Genomic DNA, 18,916 nt, shown 5'->3' with positions numbered 1-18,916 from the left:
TTGTCCCTGTATGTGTGCTGTAATTTGACTGGTATCCCACTCTTGGGTGTTCTGCCTTGGGTCCTATTTGTCTGATATAGGCTCCAGGTTGACATGACACCTAACAGGAAAAAAAAAACAGCTTTCCAACAATAGATGTACGCCATTTCATGTTGTACAGTTTTTGACCACATTTTAACTTTACAACCAATTTTCAATAACAAATACTCAATCCAAGAAACAACTCTTAAGGTTCATGTCTCTACTTTGATTGTTCGTTCTCTCTCCATAATCAAATACGGATTTATGTTTACATAATTTATGTTCTTACAACTGCCAAAAATAGCCAAATGTGATATTTACATACCCAACTGATTGCTTTAAAAGCAGTGTAGAAAACACCTAGTTTTGCACTTGCACTACATATGTGAAGATAAAACAGAATAACCTTTACACCCAATTACACCAAAATATATTTTGAACCAATTTATAGATACCAAGGTATACATTTAATCTCCCACACCTGTTATTATGACATGGATAAACTTTATGATTGCAATTTAAAGCATCAATATATAAAGATGAGTTGCATCCTGTGCTCTACTCCACTTCCGAAACTTATACTTATCTATACTTTGCAGTCATTATTACCCTGGTAAGTTTTATGACGACAATCAATATTAGATAAAACTTGATTTAGCTTTATTTCTTAAACTTCCTAGTTAGAAAATCCTCTTTAAAATATTAAATATTTAGAATCGTATTGGTGTTATCGTCACCTTGTTCTACTGCTCGTCTAGAATAAGAACGTCGACGTCTTTCGACGTCTTTCGAAATCGATAAACGATAAAGAGCTCAAAGCCTGAGGCGATTATTAATGCCTTTACGTCCGACACAGGTGAAGCCATCGATGTCGAATCTTTCTTGGCTCGATTGCTGATACTCCTGGTCGGTAAGCCTATTTTCAAGATGGCGACAGAAGCAGCTGCACAGGTACTTAATTATCCAGACTATAAACTTTGTCTGCCCCGAATTTCCCTTTGTAGATTACAAAGATTAAGAGAGAGCCTTTTAAGTCCTGGTTAGCTGTTTTTAAGAACGCACTCTTTGGCGTGGGCTCGACTTCGTTTTAAGTTTTTAAAAAGCCTAGCCGTCAGAGGTAGCTTCACTGAGAAGTTGCGATAAGAAGTGGCACTTTTTTGTTTAGTTTGGACTGGTTGTGAATGGATTTAAAATCTCCAACGTTTTCCGAACTTGTCGTGGCAGGGGATGGGTATATGAGTTGTCTGTGTGCCGTTGATCGGTCTTCCAAAAGCGTGTTAAATGGGGATTTTCTCTTCTGTGGCGAAGCTGCCTTGAAATCGGAAGCGCCCGATCCGCTAGGCAGACGACCATGGACCGAGCAAGAGACCGACACCTGCAACCTGCTGCTCGGGCTGCCGGGCTGTAGCCTCCACCCCACTATGGCACACGCCGGTAGGACCAAAGATGGGGAGCGCGTCGTTAACCGAGGTAAGGCAACGCAGGTCGTTACAGAAAAAAAAAAACACCACCACCAACAAAATGTCGCAACGCTTCATTTAGTGAGGTTGTTAAACTAGTGTTGGCGGCGAAATGAAAGTTAGCCACCTCGATTGTTTATCCCCCGTTGCGTTTTTTTCCTCTACGGTTTGAAAATGTCTGGCTAGACCAACCTTAATCCCTAACAATATTCGCGCTCGATAGAGCCGTGAGCTCCTGTTTTCTGAAGTTGTGCGGGGATGGGTGATCTCACTGGGGGAGAGCGGTAAAAACGCACCAAAAAGAGCCGCAGGTGAAATGCTGTTTGGTGCGCCTTTGCTTCTCGTGTTACGCGTAAAATACTGGACTGGCGAAGTGGATGAAGCCAAACGAAAGACTCCATTAACCCCAAGGAAGGGCTGTCAGACAGTCCGGCAATTTTGGAAAGGGTGGAAAATGCTTGAACGACATCAAGGTTGACAATGGTTGTAGAAATTATTTTTGGACAAATGTGCTTGAAGGTTTGTGCGTATTCTGGGGGGGGGGGGGTGCAGAGCCCAAATCAGCATCTTTAAAAGGTCACTCTTTAAAAAGTAAACTTTTTAAAAAACCCACTTACATCTTATGCCTTCACTGTCCCTGAGCTACAAAACAGGATTTTCTTGTTCACACCCCCTTGTGAAGACTCCATTGAATAGAAGTTGTTTTGGTATTGGTACATTTTTTATGTGCTAATTGTTGTTCTGTCTAGTGTAGGCTATATGTATACCTTCATCAGTGTTAGCCTAAATATTGCATTTTTTTCTTAACCGAATGACTTAATTTGAGGTTTGATTTGATTTCCGGGTAGACTGTTTATTTTCATGGTTACAATAATTTTATATATACCACCGGTGAAACAGTCCTGGTTTATTTTGTTTAGCTGCATATGAAAAGAACCTCCACAACCACATCTAATCTTAAAGGAGTAATTAGACTGTGCAGTTTTTCTTAGGTGTCACAGCCACCTTATGTCTCTTTGAATGAAGGCTGGGCATTTTATGGTTGTCTTTGATTACATAAATGGCATCTCCATAGTTTTTGGATATAGGCTAACTTTCAGGTCTGCATGAGTAGTGTCCATAGTTTGACCATTTAAAGAACGGTTCATAATTTTAATATTTTTAAAAGACCTTTGAACATGAGCATAGGGCCTGATTATTATTTTTAATGCCCTAACCTTTTTTTTCATTACTGTAAAAGAACGTTTTTGTCTCGACTCCCCACAAAATCTTTGCTCTTCCACTGCACGAAGCTACTACAGTACTTGACTTTTCTTGTGTCCAGAAAAGTGCTATATAAATGTATGCAATTATATCTTTTGTCTGTGGGAGGAAAACGGAAGCGCTCAGAGGAAACGCACATAAACACGGTCGGACCATACAAACTCCACACAGGTAGCGCACCAGGTCTGGAACTGAACCCGTTCCCCAGCTCTGCAAGGAAGCAAAGCGAAACACAGCGCCACTGTGCCGGCTCTAGAAAGTCCATGTTTCTGTATAATACTATCTCCTCCTCCTTTTGGGAGATCTCGGTCATAGTTCCTTCTCCATGGAAGTAATTTTTTGTGTAGGTGTATATATGAAGCCCAGCTATAGGGATTCCTGCTTTAAACATGCCTCATGAGGATTGTTAGCTCTGGGAGAGACTTGGGGGATTTTAAGTACAGAGGCTCATGTGGAAGTCTCAGAATATATGTGCAAAACGTGCTTGGGCATGCATCCTACTGAGAGGCTGGAGAACAAGAGTGCTAAAGCAAATGGCTTGCTACTTCCATCAGGTGCAGTATCTCTCTTAGCATGGATCTCTCTCACTTCACTGGTATGTACCTGAATAACTAGACATCATTATGCCTGTTTTCTGGTGTCAAGTTTTAACTTGTGTGCTAAGTATTTGAACAGAGATCACGAGACTATCTTTTATCGATGGCATTGTTTTACAGGACATGCAGAATTTAATGTTATGTCAGAAAGGGTTATATCTAGTAATGTACCAGAGCTGGGGGATTGACTATTTAGCATAAAAGTTCATTTGATTTGAAGTTTATTTTCTATTTTTTTTAAACGAACACCAAATCAGTGTCATAAATCAATTTGTCAGTTTACTGTATAGTGTTAACTTTTAGAGTCCCTGTCATACAGAGAGTAAGGATTACAACTTAAGAACTGGGTTCTTCTGCGTTTACAGGGGTCATTGCATTCTATCTTCATGACTGTGTTCTAAATTATTGAAAGCCTGCCAGAATGGGTTTTCAACATTGTATCCTTACAGGAAAAGGGGTTAAACCCCTAGACAGTGTAGTTTTGAGCTACAGGAAATTATGCTTGCCAAATTATCCTCAGTATTGCATTCCCTCACAACATTGGTAACATTGTTCCACTGATGGATGATTTGATGAGCAAGGTAACCCTTCTGGGCAAGATTATATTAGATTGTTCTTCATGTGGTATTCAGTTTCTTTCCTCATCTGCTCCTATTGTGGCTTGTGTCAATGCTTAAGCTTCAGTGTGTTTTTGCAGTGTACTGTCTAATCCACAAAAAGAGGCACAACGCAGTGGTGCACACCCTGGGGTGCGATTGTTTAATGTTTCATTACGGAGAAAGCACCACTGCATTCTTGGTATATATATATTTTTTCATGCTTCCAACTTGTTTATATGAAAACTTGGGCCTAATGTTTTTTTTTCTAGTTGGAGAATGATCACGCTTTCACATTTCATGTTCCTGGTTGTACCATTAACATTGTTGCAATTCTTTTTATTAAGTATAAGTGTTGGCAGCCTGTAATTTTGATATTGGGTTCCCAAGGCGACAGCCTACAGGAGTAGTTTGGCACAGCTCTTAGAAGAAGCGATCGATGGCATGTTATGAAACTGTGTGAGCTGCGGGGCTTAAGGAAATTAATAGTTTGAAGTGTGATATTTGTCTCGGGCGCTTGGTGCTGAGCTCTGCCTTAATAAAAAGAGTTTGCGTAATGAAATTGTTTTTTTTTTTTGTTCACGCATCTATGCCTCGGATATAGATATCAGCTTTCTGAATGAGCATCTGTGCTAGCTAGCAGATGATGCCGTGTCTTCCACGTTTCGTACTTGGTGTTGTCACGTTATCTTCACTTCAGGGCTGCTCCATGTAATACAGTCTTATCTGTATCCTGTGTGTTGCAAAGATTAGTCCCTGCACAAAACTGCTGTTTTGTCACGACCATAGATCCTATTTTAAGTGCCACCCCTTTGTTGATATCGTAATGACAGCCTGCTGTTTGGGACCAGCTGTCATTTCCTTCCTCAGTGCGAAGCCTGAAATCACATGAGCTTCACCCACCCTTCTTGTTTAAACGGGGCCTTCAGCCAGAGGCTAACAGTTGCATGAATCTATTGCTTAAGGGTTTCACTTCCCCTGGTGCTCTTTGTTCTTTATTTTCTTGTGCGTAATTAGGGAGAGAACCTCCACATGTTCTTAGGCATACAGTTGGGCTCGTGCACCTCGAGGAGTTATTGATACTGATGGATCAGATAATTACTTTTTGGAGTCCTTCAGTGTCCATACTTCATTGCTCTGAACACAAAATGTGTAATTTGTTGGAAAACCCAAAACTTAAAAGACCTTCTGATGTTTAACACCTGTTTTTATTTTATGGTCAGTTGATCTATGTAAGTTTCCAGTTCTATTTTTAATTAACACTCTTACTTTCTACTTTTTTTTTTTCTGCTGTGCCCATTTCCTGTATGTGTAGGTGAGGAGCCGTTAGTCTATTGAATATTGCAAAACGGTCATCAGCCTGTCAATCTTGGGGTCATTAAGGGAGCAGCAGTTAGGGCTCTGCGCCATGCCTGTGGGGTCTGGCTTCAGATCCCTAGAGGAGCTGCTGCTTTTCACTTGAGCAAATTCCCTTCTGTGTTTGCCGGATTCTGTGGTCTCCAGATTGTCATAGTAAATGAACTTAACAGATGGCATTTTTGTGGGACCTTTTTCCAATACAGTTCCTCAAGACCCAGTTCCCCAAATGTCTTCCAGAACTACCTCATGCCAGATCTCTCCACGTGTTCCACAAACTACATTCTTCATTTAAACAGAATGGCTTCTGTTAGTGAATGTTGGAATCTCAGCTCCTGCAGCAAAACAAACATCACAGCTGCTTTGTTTTTTGATGAGTTATCACCAGTATTTCTGTCACTAAAAGTTAAGTCTGTCAGAGTGTATTGTTGAATTTTATCTAGGCCTTGTAGGATATTTTTTATTAGAATTTCAGGCACTTTTTTTATCATGAAGGCAAATTGTTCAACTGTTGAACGTGAAAATGCTACTTGGGTATTGAACATGGTTAAATTACTTTCAAGTGTCATCTCCTCTTAAGCATGAAAAGAGTTTTTCAGCAAAACTGGTGTTATGATTGGCACAGTTAGGATACACATGATAGCTGCTGGAGACAGATTCATTTGCATGTTACTGCATCATTAATAACAGAACAAAGTAAAAGCAACATGCAAATGCTGGATCTTAAAGGCCGTGTGATCAGGTTTACAAAAGCAAATAATTCATGTTCCCATTTTGCTTCATACAGTAAGGTCTTAAGTTTATTTGTGATAGTTTCACTTGAATTATAGGCTTACAACAAGAAAAATTTAACTCGGAAAATGGAAACCTCAAGGAAGGAGGCATTCAGATGTGGAGAGTACCCCAATTATCATTTTTCAAAATAAAAATATAAATGAAATAGTTTACTGTTCTATAACGTCATCAAATGGCCTTTGAATCATTTTCTCTGAATTATCCTGGGCTTTCTTAACATGTCCGGAACAGAACTCCTTCTGTTTTTCCGAATGATGAAATAGGAAATAAAAACTGCAGGATGCAAGCACATTTCACTTAGGGCATACTGAGGTTCCTCAGGAGGTTATTTCAAGAGCTTTCTTTAAGAATCCCTTAATAGAAGAACAGTGTAATAGTCACAACTCGCAAGGAAGAATTTTACATCCATTTATGTTTTGAGTTAGAGCTAATGTTATTTAGGCTACATGCAAGAAAAGTCTATTCTTTTAACTATCCAGTACCTGGCCCTGCAACTACAAGACATCAACTTTATTCCTGTCAACAGTTAGTTTTGCAGACCTAGGAATATCTGTTCCATACACAATCTTAACCTGAAATGATATGCATAGTACATAAAAGGTATATGTGCATATTTGGGATCCGTGCTGTAAGTGTGTGTTGTACTGCAGCACTTTTTGATTTTGTAAGGTGAAGTTTCAAATGCTAGATTTGGGGAAAAATAATCCAATCTTGACAAAATTAATTGGCATGAATACAGGAAACAGTGGTCTGTCACTTAAGTTGTGAGTCAGCTTTAGCTTTCTGGAAAATGTGCTGGGAATAAGCTGCAGGGTTCTGTCCCTGAGCTTTCACCTGAAATAAATCAGTGATTCTTTTATCTGATGTTTTCTTGGCAGCATCGCCTCTCTGGTTAATGACTGTTTCCTTCGGCAGCTTCAGAAAGTTCATTGCCAATTGTGTGGCTGGCAGAATGGGAAAGAAAATCAAGAGTTTTTGAATCGCACCAAATAAAGGTTTACAGTGATATCACTTTAAAGTAGCTGGGTTCTAGCAAAACATTTTGTCAGGACAGCTGTTGCCAAAAGGGGACTTTACCAGGGTGAATGGGGATGGGCTCCAGTACTTGCCATAATGAGAGGTATATGTGGCTTCATATTAGATTAGAAGCTCAATGTAGCTATTGTGTTTCTCTAAAACAAAATTTAGCATGTTCTTTTTCTTTTTATAGCCCTTAGTGAGCAGAGCTATCCCTAGGGAATGCAGTGCATGTTTTCAATTGTGTGATCTGCAGTGTTGCATACGCAGCTGCTTTTCAGATTCCTTTTACATGTTCACTTAAAAGCGGTCTACACGGTTGTAGATGGAACCGATCCTGTCACTTTCTTGGCTTGATTTAAAGTGGTGTGGAAGGCCAACTGCGCAAGCGCTAATGACTGACTCTTTCACAGAGTTTCGTCTTGCCTGCCTCAACACGCCTGATTTCCTTTATCACATCTGAAGATACAGACTTCGTTTATGATCCCTACTCCACGTTATGATCTCTTCCATTTGAAGGCCCTTTTGCTGGGCCGAAGGGGGGGGCTTTCATTCACTGAATGCAAGTCGCCAGCACGAGCCAGTCAAACAGGAGCAGGTGGAAGGAGATGCCAAAGTCCTGTGCTGTTTGACAACTGAGAATATAAACGAAACTCACTTTCACTCATCTGACTGCTTTTACATTTAAAAGTCCAGAGTGATTCACAAAACATAGCATTGTTCAGTCATTAGGATTTTTTGTTTTTACAACTAAGGCCTCCAGGACGCCCTTGGTTATAAAGGAGCTTTGTTACCAGAGTAATTTGTGAGTTATTACTGCAGGCTTTCAGTTAAAACCTGAGCTGTGATCAAGGGCAAAATGAGGAAGCGCGGACTGGCTGCTCCGTCCTGCTTTCTGCCGGTCATTCGTCTGTAGAAGTGCCAGGAGCTTTTCAGTGACGGGAGAGTCAGTGCCAGTTGCAGGAGAGGAGAGTAACGGTGTTAGTGAAAGCCCGCCGATGTCTGGAAAAAGAAGTCCTGAAGTCCAAGCTGACTCATTGCAGCCCTACCCGACACTTGTAATGGGGTTGACTTCTGACAACTCATGACCGTTCATTTGTAAAGGTTCAGTTAATGTGATCTGTGCTATTAATTGGCCGGATAACATTATTTCAATATTATTAGCCCAGTTCAATTTAATTGGCGCCGTGCAATTCCAGCACGGTTTGAAAACGTGTTTCATTCAGTGTTTTTTTTTCTTCTTGCTTCCCAGCAAGATTTCAGTCTTGCACCGACTTTAGCTCTTTCTAATCACGAGGGAATCTTTGTGTTTTTTCTAAGGTTGTGTAACTTGTGATTTTTTTTGTGTATTCCAGGTCTCTCTGGCACAGCTGTAATGGACGGCAGCAATGGCACAAACAACTGTCCCACTGAAATGGGTGTACAGGCTATAGTCCCAGCTGGTTCTGATATTCAGGACCATGAAAACTGCAAAGCAAGGATGCCGTGTTCTCACTCCCTTCCGAGTTACAAACCCAATTTGCACTTTACTGGACACAGGGAGGAAGATAGGCAGAGCCTTGCTTCCCAGGATTCAGGTATTCCCACGCTGGAAATCAGTAACCCAGAGCCCATACACTGCAGCGGAGTGAACGCTAAACCAAACCACAGCAATGGCGGGTTCGTGTACGATCCAGTGTTGCTAGGTTCCGGCATAATGCCGGTGGAATCCCAGGGCCCAGCTACACTGAACCTGGAATCGGAGAGCAGCATGAAGAAGTCCTCCACGTTCCCGCGCAGCGGCTACGACACGGTGAAGCTCTTCAGCCCGTCTTCCCGGGCCCTCAACAGGAGCGACGACATCTCCGTGTGCAGCGTCTCCAGCCTCAGCACGGAGATGTCCACCACGCTGTCTGTCAGCAACGAGGACATCCTGGACTTCATGGTCACCAGCGACTCGAGCGCCATCGTGAACCTGGAGACGGACGAGGCCAACTTCACCGACGTCACCCTCTCCTCTCCGCAGGACCTCGGCAGCGGCAGCCCTCATTGCCAGCAGGGATTTCCTCCCCAGGAGGAGCCCCGGCAAAGGAAACTGGGGCCCCTGGCCAGCTTCTTCACCAGGTGACGTATGTCCTCTGCCTCCCCTCTTCACTGTCAAGCCCAGGCGTTTCAGATGATTCGTTGCTTAACCCTGAAACCATGCTCATGAGAACGAAATTATCAGTTTTCAATTATAGAATACTCGTCCAAAAATAAAATTGTTCCGTAGTTGATACATTTTCTTTGGTTTGGCAAGGTTGCTTAGTGTTTTCAAACTCATGTTTTGATGCCCTGAGTTATATTTTCCTCTCAAATGAGTGGAAGGTTGTATTAATTATTTGAAGAAAATCTGAACCCTAACCCTAACATACCCAAACCCTTAGCTAGGGTTAGGATTCTTAGAAAGCGTAGAGGATGTTTGATGGCATGGTTGTGTTTTTAGACAAAAATGAAATTTAGGGAAAGTATTTCAAAGTTATCTTCACATTTTTTTTCTTTCATATATGGCTTTATACACTGCATGGGCCTTATATGGGAATGTTGTCTAAATTGCCCTAAAAGCAAAAGATTGAAAGACAGGGGTTAAGCTTTTCAAACTGTTGCATTTGGCATTGCATGCACTGCCATTTTAATACTAATTTCTGTGCGTCTCTTATCTTGGTGTTGACACACTCCTGGGAAGAGAGAGACAGCTGTTTGGAATAGGTACATCTTGCATCGCTCTTGGGTTCAAAAGTGGGGGAAAACCAATGAAGAAAATTCTAGAAAACATCTGAAAGTTCCAGAACTGTTTAAACTACTAACTACCCATTGGGGTCGAGGGGCTGAAGAGCCTCCTCTCGTTTGTGACATTTTTTATGTCCTGAGCCAGAGGTTGCTGTGTTTGAGTATTGTGTGTGCCCTCTTGGTAATTAGCTGCAGTCTGTGGAATGTGTCTGAGTCATGAAGAAGTGACTGTGAAAAAACACTTCACTGTCCTTCAGGCGTCCCTGCGAAGCTTTAATTGTTGCAGACACCATCTTAAAATGCCCTATTTAAATCCTAAAGTATATTTTCAGACATTCTTAGGCAGTTGCTGAACTGCAGAACTGCAGCATATTTTCCTGTAATGTCCTACTTGTAGTAAAACAATTTGTGCTGTTTGTTACAGTATTTCCATTCCAGATATAAATGTGGTTACTGGCACTTTTCATTTCAGCTGCAGATAGTGTAATTTAAGTTAACTTGAATTACAGTAATTTGAATAATGTTCAAGGTGTGACGGCCAATGAGAGCTTCTGAGCCAGGCGTATAGAGAGGCTCTTTAGGCTTGTGTACCTAATAGTGGGGTTATTTTTGCTTTAAAAATATTGTTTTGTAACTCACACAACTCAAAAGAATTTCAGTTAAGCACCACGATTTCCAGACTAGGCATGCAAAGTTAATATTTCAGGAAAGAGACCTGGATGCTTTTGCTTCTCGGAATCGAGCCTTTGACATTTTCGAATACATTTTCAATGTTTCTTCAGGGTCTGCCTTAGTTGCGTTACCGAGTCAAGTCCCAGCCTATGTGGTTTCCTACTCTAATCTGAGCCCTGCTTTCCGGGACTGTTTCTGAGTCGAGTGGGCAGAGACTGGCTGCGGCTATGAGCACTGATCAAACACAAGAGGTGGTAAGCACTCCAGAGCCCCAGGGAATGTTCACAATCTGAGTGGAAGAATGGACTTTGATAGGGAGACAGCTGAAGTCACCTTGGATTTTACCCGTCAGATACGCTTTTTGCTACTCAGCTGAGGGATAAACTCTAAATCAAAGTGAGGGAGCTCTTGTGCACTGTTTCTGCCCATGTGTAAGAGGACAGTGGGGTTAATCCATGAAGACTCCATCCTTATTAGTTGTGGGGGGGGAACAAGTAATTGGATCAGTACATGTATATGAAAAGGATGAACTACTGCTCTTCCGGTGGAATTTTTTACATTTTCACTCCAGTAATAAAACAGCCTAATCCATCTGAGCTCATGAGACAGGGGGCCTCAAATCTGCTCAAATCTTTGGATTCTGTGCAAACTCCTCCTGTGCCTGAACTTTCTTTTTCAAAAACTTAAAAGGACTGGCTGCCTGTTTTTCTGGGAAATTGGATCACAGAATCCATAAGCAATATTGAAAGTCTTAAAATTAACCTACAAGTAAAGAGGATAAATGGTATTCTAAAAGTTTATCACAGTTTCTGAATGGCCCACATTCACTCAAAGTAGGTTTTAGAAACAGGCAAATACTTCCGTGGAAAGGAAAACAAGCAGAAATATGTCGGTTACTGCAGTAAAATTATCTGCAGAGTTTTAACAATCTTTTGATCCAACATTATAATCTGAGCTCTAAAATAAGCTTTAGTACCAACAATATAAATGTTAATATATTGATCTGATTAGAATAGTGCAGCATCTAGATTAAAAAAGCACACCTGAACTGCAACATCAGATGTATTTACCTGTGAAAATACACCTCAAAACCACAGGGCTCACTCATGCTGTGCTGGTATATACCCTCTTGGAATAAGCAAATGTTTCAGTTTAGCGTGGTTTACAATTACTTTTCTGAACCTATGTTTTGGCTGAAAGATCTGTTAAGCAGTAGAGCCAGAAGCTGACAGGTTTTTGCAACTCATTTAAGGATCTAATACTTTTCATTGCAACCATTAAAAAATAAGGCTGAATAATACAGATGATTTTCATAGACTTAAACTTAGTACAGTTGCCTCTTTTCCTTCCCAGAAGAAAGCTGTATATTGACAGTTTTATCTAACTGCTGGGTAGGGTCTTTGGCAAAGCGTGGTTAGTTTTCTGTAAGTGAGCTAACCCATCCTGAAAAATCATTGCTGACTGATTGTGGGAATCTGGCTATTTAAATAAATTAAGCAAATCATCTCGGATGATTGTTACATTGCACATATATATGAAAATAAATTGTCACATTGGAAATGATCCAGGGTCCTGGATTATTTCACACTACACATTTTACTTCAGTGTGCTCTTGGCACTTCAGTGTGCAACTCGGGCTTACTAGGGTTCCAAGTATATAAGGTGCTAACAGGCTGCCTAAGTGAAATCCCAGGCATGTTTGGATATTGCCTTTTTTAGTATAAACTGTTTAGAATTTTTACTAAATACTCTAGTATTTATATTTTAGGGTTTTTAGTATAAGCTTTTCCCTGAACATTGTATTTTGTCTACCCCATTCTAATAATTAGCCTTAAGGCATTTTTCGACAGGCACAGTGGTGACACATTGGCACTTTAATGTTTCTTTCAGTATGATTTACACCGGCTGTATGTCACTCCTGTGAGATTTGAACAGTCAGTCATAATCTGCCTATTTCACTATCGGAAATCATAGTTGAAATAGTGTGACAATCACACTAAACATTTCCATGTGTCTGTACTTGTCCTTTCTCTAGTGTTACTCATTCTCAGTGGTGACAAAGGCTTATTTTATTAAGTAGTTTGCACTTGCTTAATTTACAGAAAGCATGCTAATTCTTGTAGCACCTATAACCAGCCAAGCAGTTTATTTTTAAACTTAGATGATATGTGCAGTATTTTGCAGCTAACTTGTCTCTTCTGTGCTACTTAACTTAATACAATTTAAGATGTGCCTTGAATTTAAAAATGTCGTCTTAGGTTTAAGATGTTGAACTACTGTGATATTTAGGTAAATATATTAGTCATGAATCTCCTTCCTGATGTAAAAATAGACAATTTATAGTGCATAATTTTTCCATCTTATAAAATTACATACTGTATCTGTGTACTATTTTTTTAGCAAAGGTTGCTATTATGCAATTCTACAGATATTTAAGCAATCACGTTATACGTAAGTTACTTCAGCTTTAAAATTTTCTTAATGGCTTTAAAAGTGCCTGCTGAAGTCTGTTTTCTGTAGTAAAAGCCTAAATATACTGTAAAGGGGGAACATGTTCATTTTGTAATGCTGTTCTTGCAGCCATTTTATAATGGAAATTCATTGCATTTGTTCAGTGTCTTTCATGACAGTTCTTAGTACTCTTTTACACAAATCAGGGAACCCACCTATAGGAGCTGTGATGCACTCGCAGCCCCACTACACATCAGAGCAGGTGGAGAAGCCAGTTACCACACCAGTCGAATTAAGGGGGAAGTCTGGATCATGCAATTTCAAAGTGAAATTTAAGTAGGACAAAGTAGTAACACCCCTGCATTTAACAACAGTGTCGTGGGATTTTTAATGACAACGTAGTCAGCGCTGTGGTATAATGTCTCATCCAAAGGACAGCATTATAGCATAGTCTCTTGTCTGACATACTGAGATTTGGATTGAAAATTGTGCTCTGTGGTGAGAAACCAACACCACTTAGGGCAGTAAATTGGATTTCTGTGGAGGTGTTCCTTCCCAGTAATAACCAGGCCTACGTCTGTTAAATTTCTGAGATTAGAGGAGATCATGCTACAAGATTTTAACATTCAGAGAGGCAGATTCGTAGATGCATGTTCTCTCATTGGTGTTGTGCCAGATGTTTTAACACTGGACACAGACATGTTACAGTTAAACAGTAATGGACTGAGCACCTCCTGGAAATCATCTTGCACCTCACTAGGGTTTTTGCCTCTACGTTGTGAGTGAAATGTTTTTCTTTGTTCTTTCAAGAGTAGTGCAGGGCTGCATGAAATGACTTGGATTGTGTTTAAATTGGCAGATATCAAAGTGATTACAGGGGACTTCATTGTGATTTTCTGTTGGGTACTGCTTTTCATGTTGTAGTGGAGCTCAGTTTTAAATGAACAGGATAGCATATCATAAGAATCACCAAATAAAATCTTAACACGGTTATCTAAAGAATCATTTTTTTCAGTGCTCTTTAACTAGTTGTTATAAATTTGTGTTTAAATAATTAAAGTGTCTTTTATCCCTCTTCCAGAAAATACCATCTGCATCATTAAATTATATTTTCGTGCCATCCTAGTTTGTATTAACTGGCAGCTATGCTGGTCTTTTCCCTATAATACAAACTAATCAAGATAAGATCTTAGTAGGTTGAGGGTTTAAATGCAAAATGGGTTTTTGTTCAGTAGGTTTACTCAGGCCTCTCTTCAGGTCTCAACTCTTCATAAAAAGGAAAATGTTTGTATCGGGTCCATTCCGATTCAGTTTAAAAGCTCAACAATCATTATTTTTCCAATAGTAACTGTATATTTTGGGATGACGGTGTTTTTCTGGAACTTTGTTGTATCTATTTGAATCCCTAAAGAAATGTTGTCAGTCACAAAACATCTGATTTTTCTTGTGCTAATGTGGTGCTGTGACTTTATTCCCTGAGCAGACGATTTGTGAAACTGTTGGAGTGACAGGCCACTTGCTCAGGTGGGAAACATTTTAGTTGGTCTTTGACGCTGTTGTCCATTGCACATTAGGATTCACAAATTATAGGGAGCCAAATGTCCTGAATCATCACTTTTTAAACATGTACATTTGTCAAATGCCAATTACTTTCATTTATGTTTTAGTGGTGTATATGTGACCCTGATAAAAATTTAATATAATAAATATAATAATATAAAAACCCGACAGGAGCTGCTTTGCTTTTAGCAATTCGACTTTCTAACCACATGATTAAGCTGGGAGTTCACAGCAGTTTTTTATACCCTTAAGTGTTACAGGGAGGAAGTTTGTTTATATCTGGTTTTGTGGTAACTGTGGGTTAACTGATTGGTGAACAGCCCTGTATTGTAAGAAATGAAGTAGCCTGTTTGTCAAAATGTTTTTGTACTCTGAAGTGTTTGCTTGCTGGAGAAAAAAAAATGCAATGCTTCTTTATGTAAGCATCACTTTTTCTGAGATTTTTTATGTAGTAAAAATGCTGGAAAGCTATTTCACAGTACATAATTGGAATGAGTTCATCGCTGTTCCTCTGACTCTGTATTTAAAGCTCAACGGGGAGTCACTCCAGCAGGACAGCATGACATCGTCCCCAGAACAAAAAAAAATGTTATTTTTATTTTAAGCGTCTTTAAATTCCTCACTCGGCAGTTAAGGCAACCTATATGTGGGCCTGTGACTTGGAACAAGTAAAAGTTCACAATTGTTGCTTCAGGAGTGCTGTGAGAGGGAGGAGCTATGTTCAGAAGTGGAAGTCTTTAAAGGGCAGTTCTATTGGATGTCTTCGAAATCATTGTTTATGTAACGTGAAACCAACATGTAGTTCTGTGTGGGAAGCCGAGGGTTGTTGAAGGTTTTGCAGAAGTGTTTGTTGTTCCTAGGCACTCCCTTCTCTTCTACATTTCCCTCCTTCTTCTCCTTCTCCCTTTTAATTTCTATTCAGCTGGTGGCACAGTCCACTGTCTCTGACTGTGCTCCACTAGTCACCTTTGAGCTTTAACACTACATCACCTTGGGACTGAACTTCTGCAGCTGTAGTACTTCGTTTCATGAGGGAAGTGAAGAGGAGAGGTCTGCGCTGTGTATCTTAAGTATCAAGATGTTCTCCACAGACTGTGTGAAGTTACAGCAATGACTTCTGCTTTCGGAGGGAAAGGATTTGTTTTTTACTAACACCTGAAACAATGGCTGCACCGTCCCTTCTCCTGCTCATTGACAGGTCTGTACAAAACTGCGCTGTGTATTGCTTTTTCTTTGGGTTTTTGCTCTGGCTGTTTTTCAAAAAGTTGAGATGATGGATCTTGTATAATATTCCGGTAAAGCTCTTTAGCTCTTTGTATTAATTAAAAGGATGTGAATAAATGCCACATGTAATGTTTGATCAGACAGACAGTTTGAGATTTCTGGAGTTTTCTTTCAGCTTACTAAAAGTAAAAAAAAAAAAAAAGACTGCCTTGTACACTGAACTATTTATGAGCAATTGCACATTTAATAGGTTTTAATCTTTACATACAAGTGTTCATTTTTTATGTAATTGTATTCATTTTACTGTTGTTCCTCAAGTATGAGGTTACTGCAGTTCAGGACTTAATGTACTTTCATGTTCAGCTTGAAGGGTTTATCTAGTTTCAGCTAAATCATTGACTTTCCATTTCTTGCTGGGAGAATACCGACTGCCTTTAACTTTAGCATGACAGGGCATAACCATTGCTGCTGTATTTAGTATTGGGCACGTCATTACATCCATGTTTTATTTTTTTGTGCCATGCACTGTTTGTACAGCATTGATTTTTTTTTTCCCCATGAATGTTTGCTTTATGAAGCACAGCCGAAAACCTGTTTATGGATCGCTCCAGGAAAAACCGACAGCTCTTAAAAGTGTTGTCCTAACTTGCTCTGCAATTAGTGATGCTAATTTGATGTGATATGACTGCCAGAATTTTCCCATGATTCTGACATTACACTGCACATGTCTCAAGGCAGGTGACATGGTAGCACAGGGGTCAGCATTGCTGCCTCGCAGTGCTGGGGCCCTGGGTTCAATTGCTGGGGTGCAGTCTGTGTGGAGTTTGTATGTACTCCCTGGGTTTCCTCTGGATGCTTAGGTTTTCTCCCACAGTCCAAAGATATGCTGCTAGATTACTTGGCTTCTGGGAATTTTTTTTTTAAAAACACCTGGTCTTTGTGTGGAAGAAACTGTGTTTTAGAAATTAATACTCAAAATCATGTAATGACACATTCACCTCATCACACTGAATCCAGGATGACTCTAAGAGACTCTCTTTCTGGTTACCAGTTTCTCTAGAGCTTGAAATTAAAGTTAGTAACAAAATATTACGAGCCAATTAAAGCTCACTAAGCGTCTCCCGGGGGTTTTCTGCTCTCTTTAAGTTTTTTTTTGTGATACTTTTCTCTCAACATGACTGTCTTTTAAACGCAAATTAGTTATGTAACATAGCATAGTTATGTAGTAGCAAGGGGAGTATGTGATTCCAGGGAGGCATTTGTGGAAATTGTCTTTGGACAATAGAAAGTAATCAAGGTAGTGAAATTGTAAACCATATAACAGAGCGTACAACTCGACTGTAATACAACTGTGCTAATTGGTTTCCCACTTGTTCCCATCAGTTAAGTAAATTGGGCAACTTTGGTCAGGTCATCAATGGATTAGAAATGAGTTCTTTAGTGTCAGGTAATCTTGTTATTCTTCGAACCAGACTTTTGAACCTCCAAGTCTTACCGATGTTGATTTTCCAGCTGTGTAATATGCGTACTCTAGATATACTCTTTGCTCTGTAACCAGTGCTAAAAACCTTGTTCTGTTGTTTATTTAATCAAGAATGGGTTGCTGTAACATGCTCTTATTGCTGGTACTTAGGCTAAGATCCTTATGTCTTGTATATCATCAAGGTCTAGCTCTCACAAGCATTAGTTGTAGCTTCTTTACATTTCCAGTGAAGTATCAGATTGATTAAAAAGGTTGTGTTAAAATGCAGTTTAGCCTGCTAGGATGCAAGGCTCTGGCTTAGATCCTAAGAGAAGTACTTGTCCTCTGAATTGGAGGTCCATCAGTCTTTGTACTGCCCCAGGACTAGGTAGAAATCCGTATAGAACTGGGGCTTAAATGGATATTATAAACTGATTTAACTTTTTCTTCCATTAGTTTTAATACATATAAAAAACATCTGAGTGTATGTTTTATCTGCTTTTTCCTGATTTAAGTGTTATTTGCTGATATTTATCTGTTATTGCAGATGGCAAACAAAACCTTGCAGATATCTACTGCTGTGATTTAGATGAAAAAAAAAGTCTATTAATCCATATTCCTGTTTGGTTAATGACGTCTGAGCCATTGATTTTAAAAGTACTGAGACTGTCTTCCTGTTTTGTCTTCACTAAAACACAAGTTCCGTTTTCTCTTTGAGTTTGAAGCCCCTTATTATCGTTAGTAGTGTGCTACTGGAAAAGCGCTTTGGTAAGGGAGGGAGAGCCTTTTATTTGAAGGGACCAGAAGGAACGTGGCTTGCAGGGTGGAGCAGTGGTTAGCATCACTTCCTTGCGGCACTGGGGCCCGGGGTTCAATGTGCTGTCTGTGTGGAGTTTGTATGTTCTCCCAGTGTTCACATGGGTTTCCTCCCGGTTCACCGTTTTCCACCTACAGCCCAGGACATAATGGTAAATTAACTGGCTTTTGGAAAAACTTGCTCTGATGTGCATGTGCGCATGTCTGTGTCCTCCAGTCAATCACGGGGCATCTTGTCCAGCGTGTACCTATTGTATGCTGAGACACTATTGTATGACTCGGTTAGAAAATGGGTGGACAGATGGAACTTGAGGACGTTCTTATGTTTAAGAGTTGGAGTTTGTTAGTTTCAGGCTAGTTGTAGTTGAGTAGAATAAACGGATTTTTAGAACACTTAGGCCGTACTTCTCTATTGCTTTGTGTTACGTGGTGAAATTGTGATTTTAGCATGGACAATTTTCTGTCCTTGAAGTTTTTTGTTGTTTGACATTTACTAGACTAAACTTAAATTGGCAGCAGTTTAAAAGCTTCCTGTCCCGCAGGTTCTTCTGAATGTGAAAATTATTATTATTGTACTTGAAATATAAACAACTCCAGCAGCAGTTCCTGAAAGAAACAGCTCAAGAAAGAAAAGTGCTTTGATAATCCAAACACAATAATGCCTCCATTGATTCCGCCACAGGAAGCATTTGTAACTATTCGAAATGGCAGCAGTTCAGAGTGTACTGTACTGTGTATTGTGATTGATAGTGTATTCGTTTTTCTGAGCTGGTATATCCAGCAATAGAAATGAATGCCGGAGGTCTTAAAAGGACAGCACTTCCCACGGGGGCTGTGCCATCATTAATCCATATCACAAATTAATTGCAAATTAGTGCG

The 18,916-nt window shown here is 40.0% G+C and overlaps 1 protein-coding gene across 3 annotated transcripts in view; it reads left to right on the top strand.

The window, feature by feature from the left end:
- Positions 1 to 869: 869 nt before the first annotated feature.
- tbc1d14 (TBC1 domain family, member 14) overlaps positions 870 to 18,916 on the top strand; it is a 66,590-nt gene continuing 48,543 nt past the window's right edge. For 2 of the 3 annotated variants that reach the window (XM_015344932.2, XM_006629675.3), the window contains exons 1-2: positions 993 to 1,491; positions 8,460 to 9,207. In XM_015344932.2, the coding sequence (XP_015200418.2) occupies positions 1,203 to 1,491; positions 8,460 to 9,207 (1,037 nt within the window). In that variant the 5' untranslated portion in view covers positions 993 to 1,202. Of the gene's footprint in view, positions 973 to 992; positions 1,492 to 8,459; positions 9,208 to 18,916 lie in introns of those variants that run through there. The other variant, XM_015344933.2, reaches the window with a different exon arrangement.

The sequence above is a fragment of the Lepisosteus oculatus genome, chromosome 1, assembly GCF_040954835.1.
Source record: "Lepisosteus oculatus isolate fLepOcu1 chromosome 1, fLepOcu1.hap2, whole genome shotgun sequence".
Taxonomy (NCBI): Eukaryota; Metazoa; Chordata; class Actinopteri; order Semionotiformes; family Lepisosteidae; genus Lepisosteus; species Lepisosteus oculatus.
The sequence above is the reverse complement of the archived record's forward strand: the minus strand, read 5'-3'. Positions and strand labels throughout refer to the sequence as shown.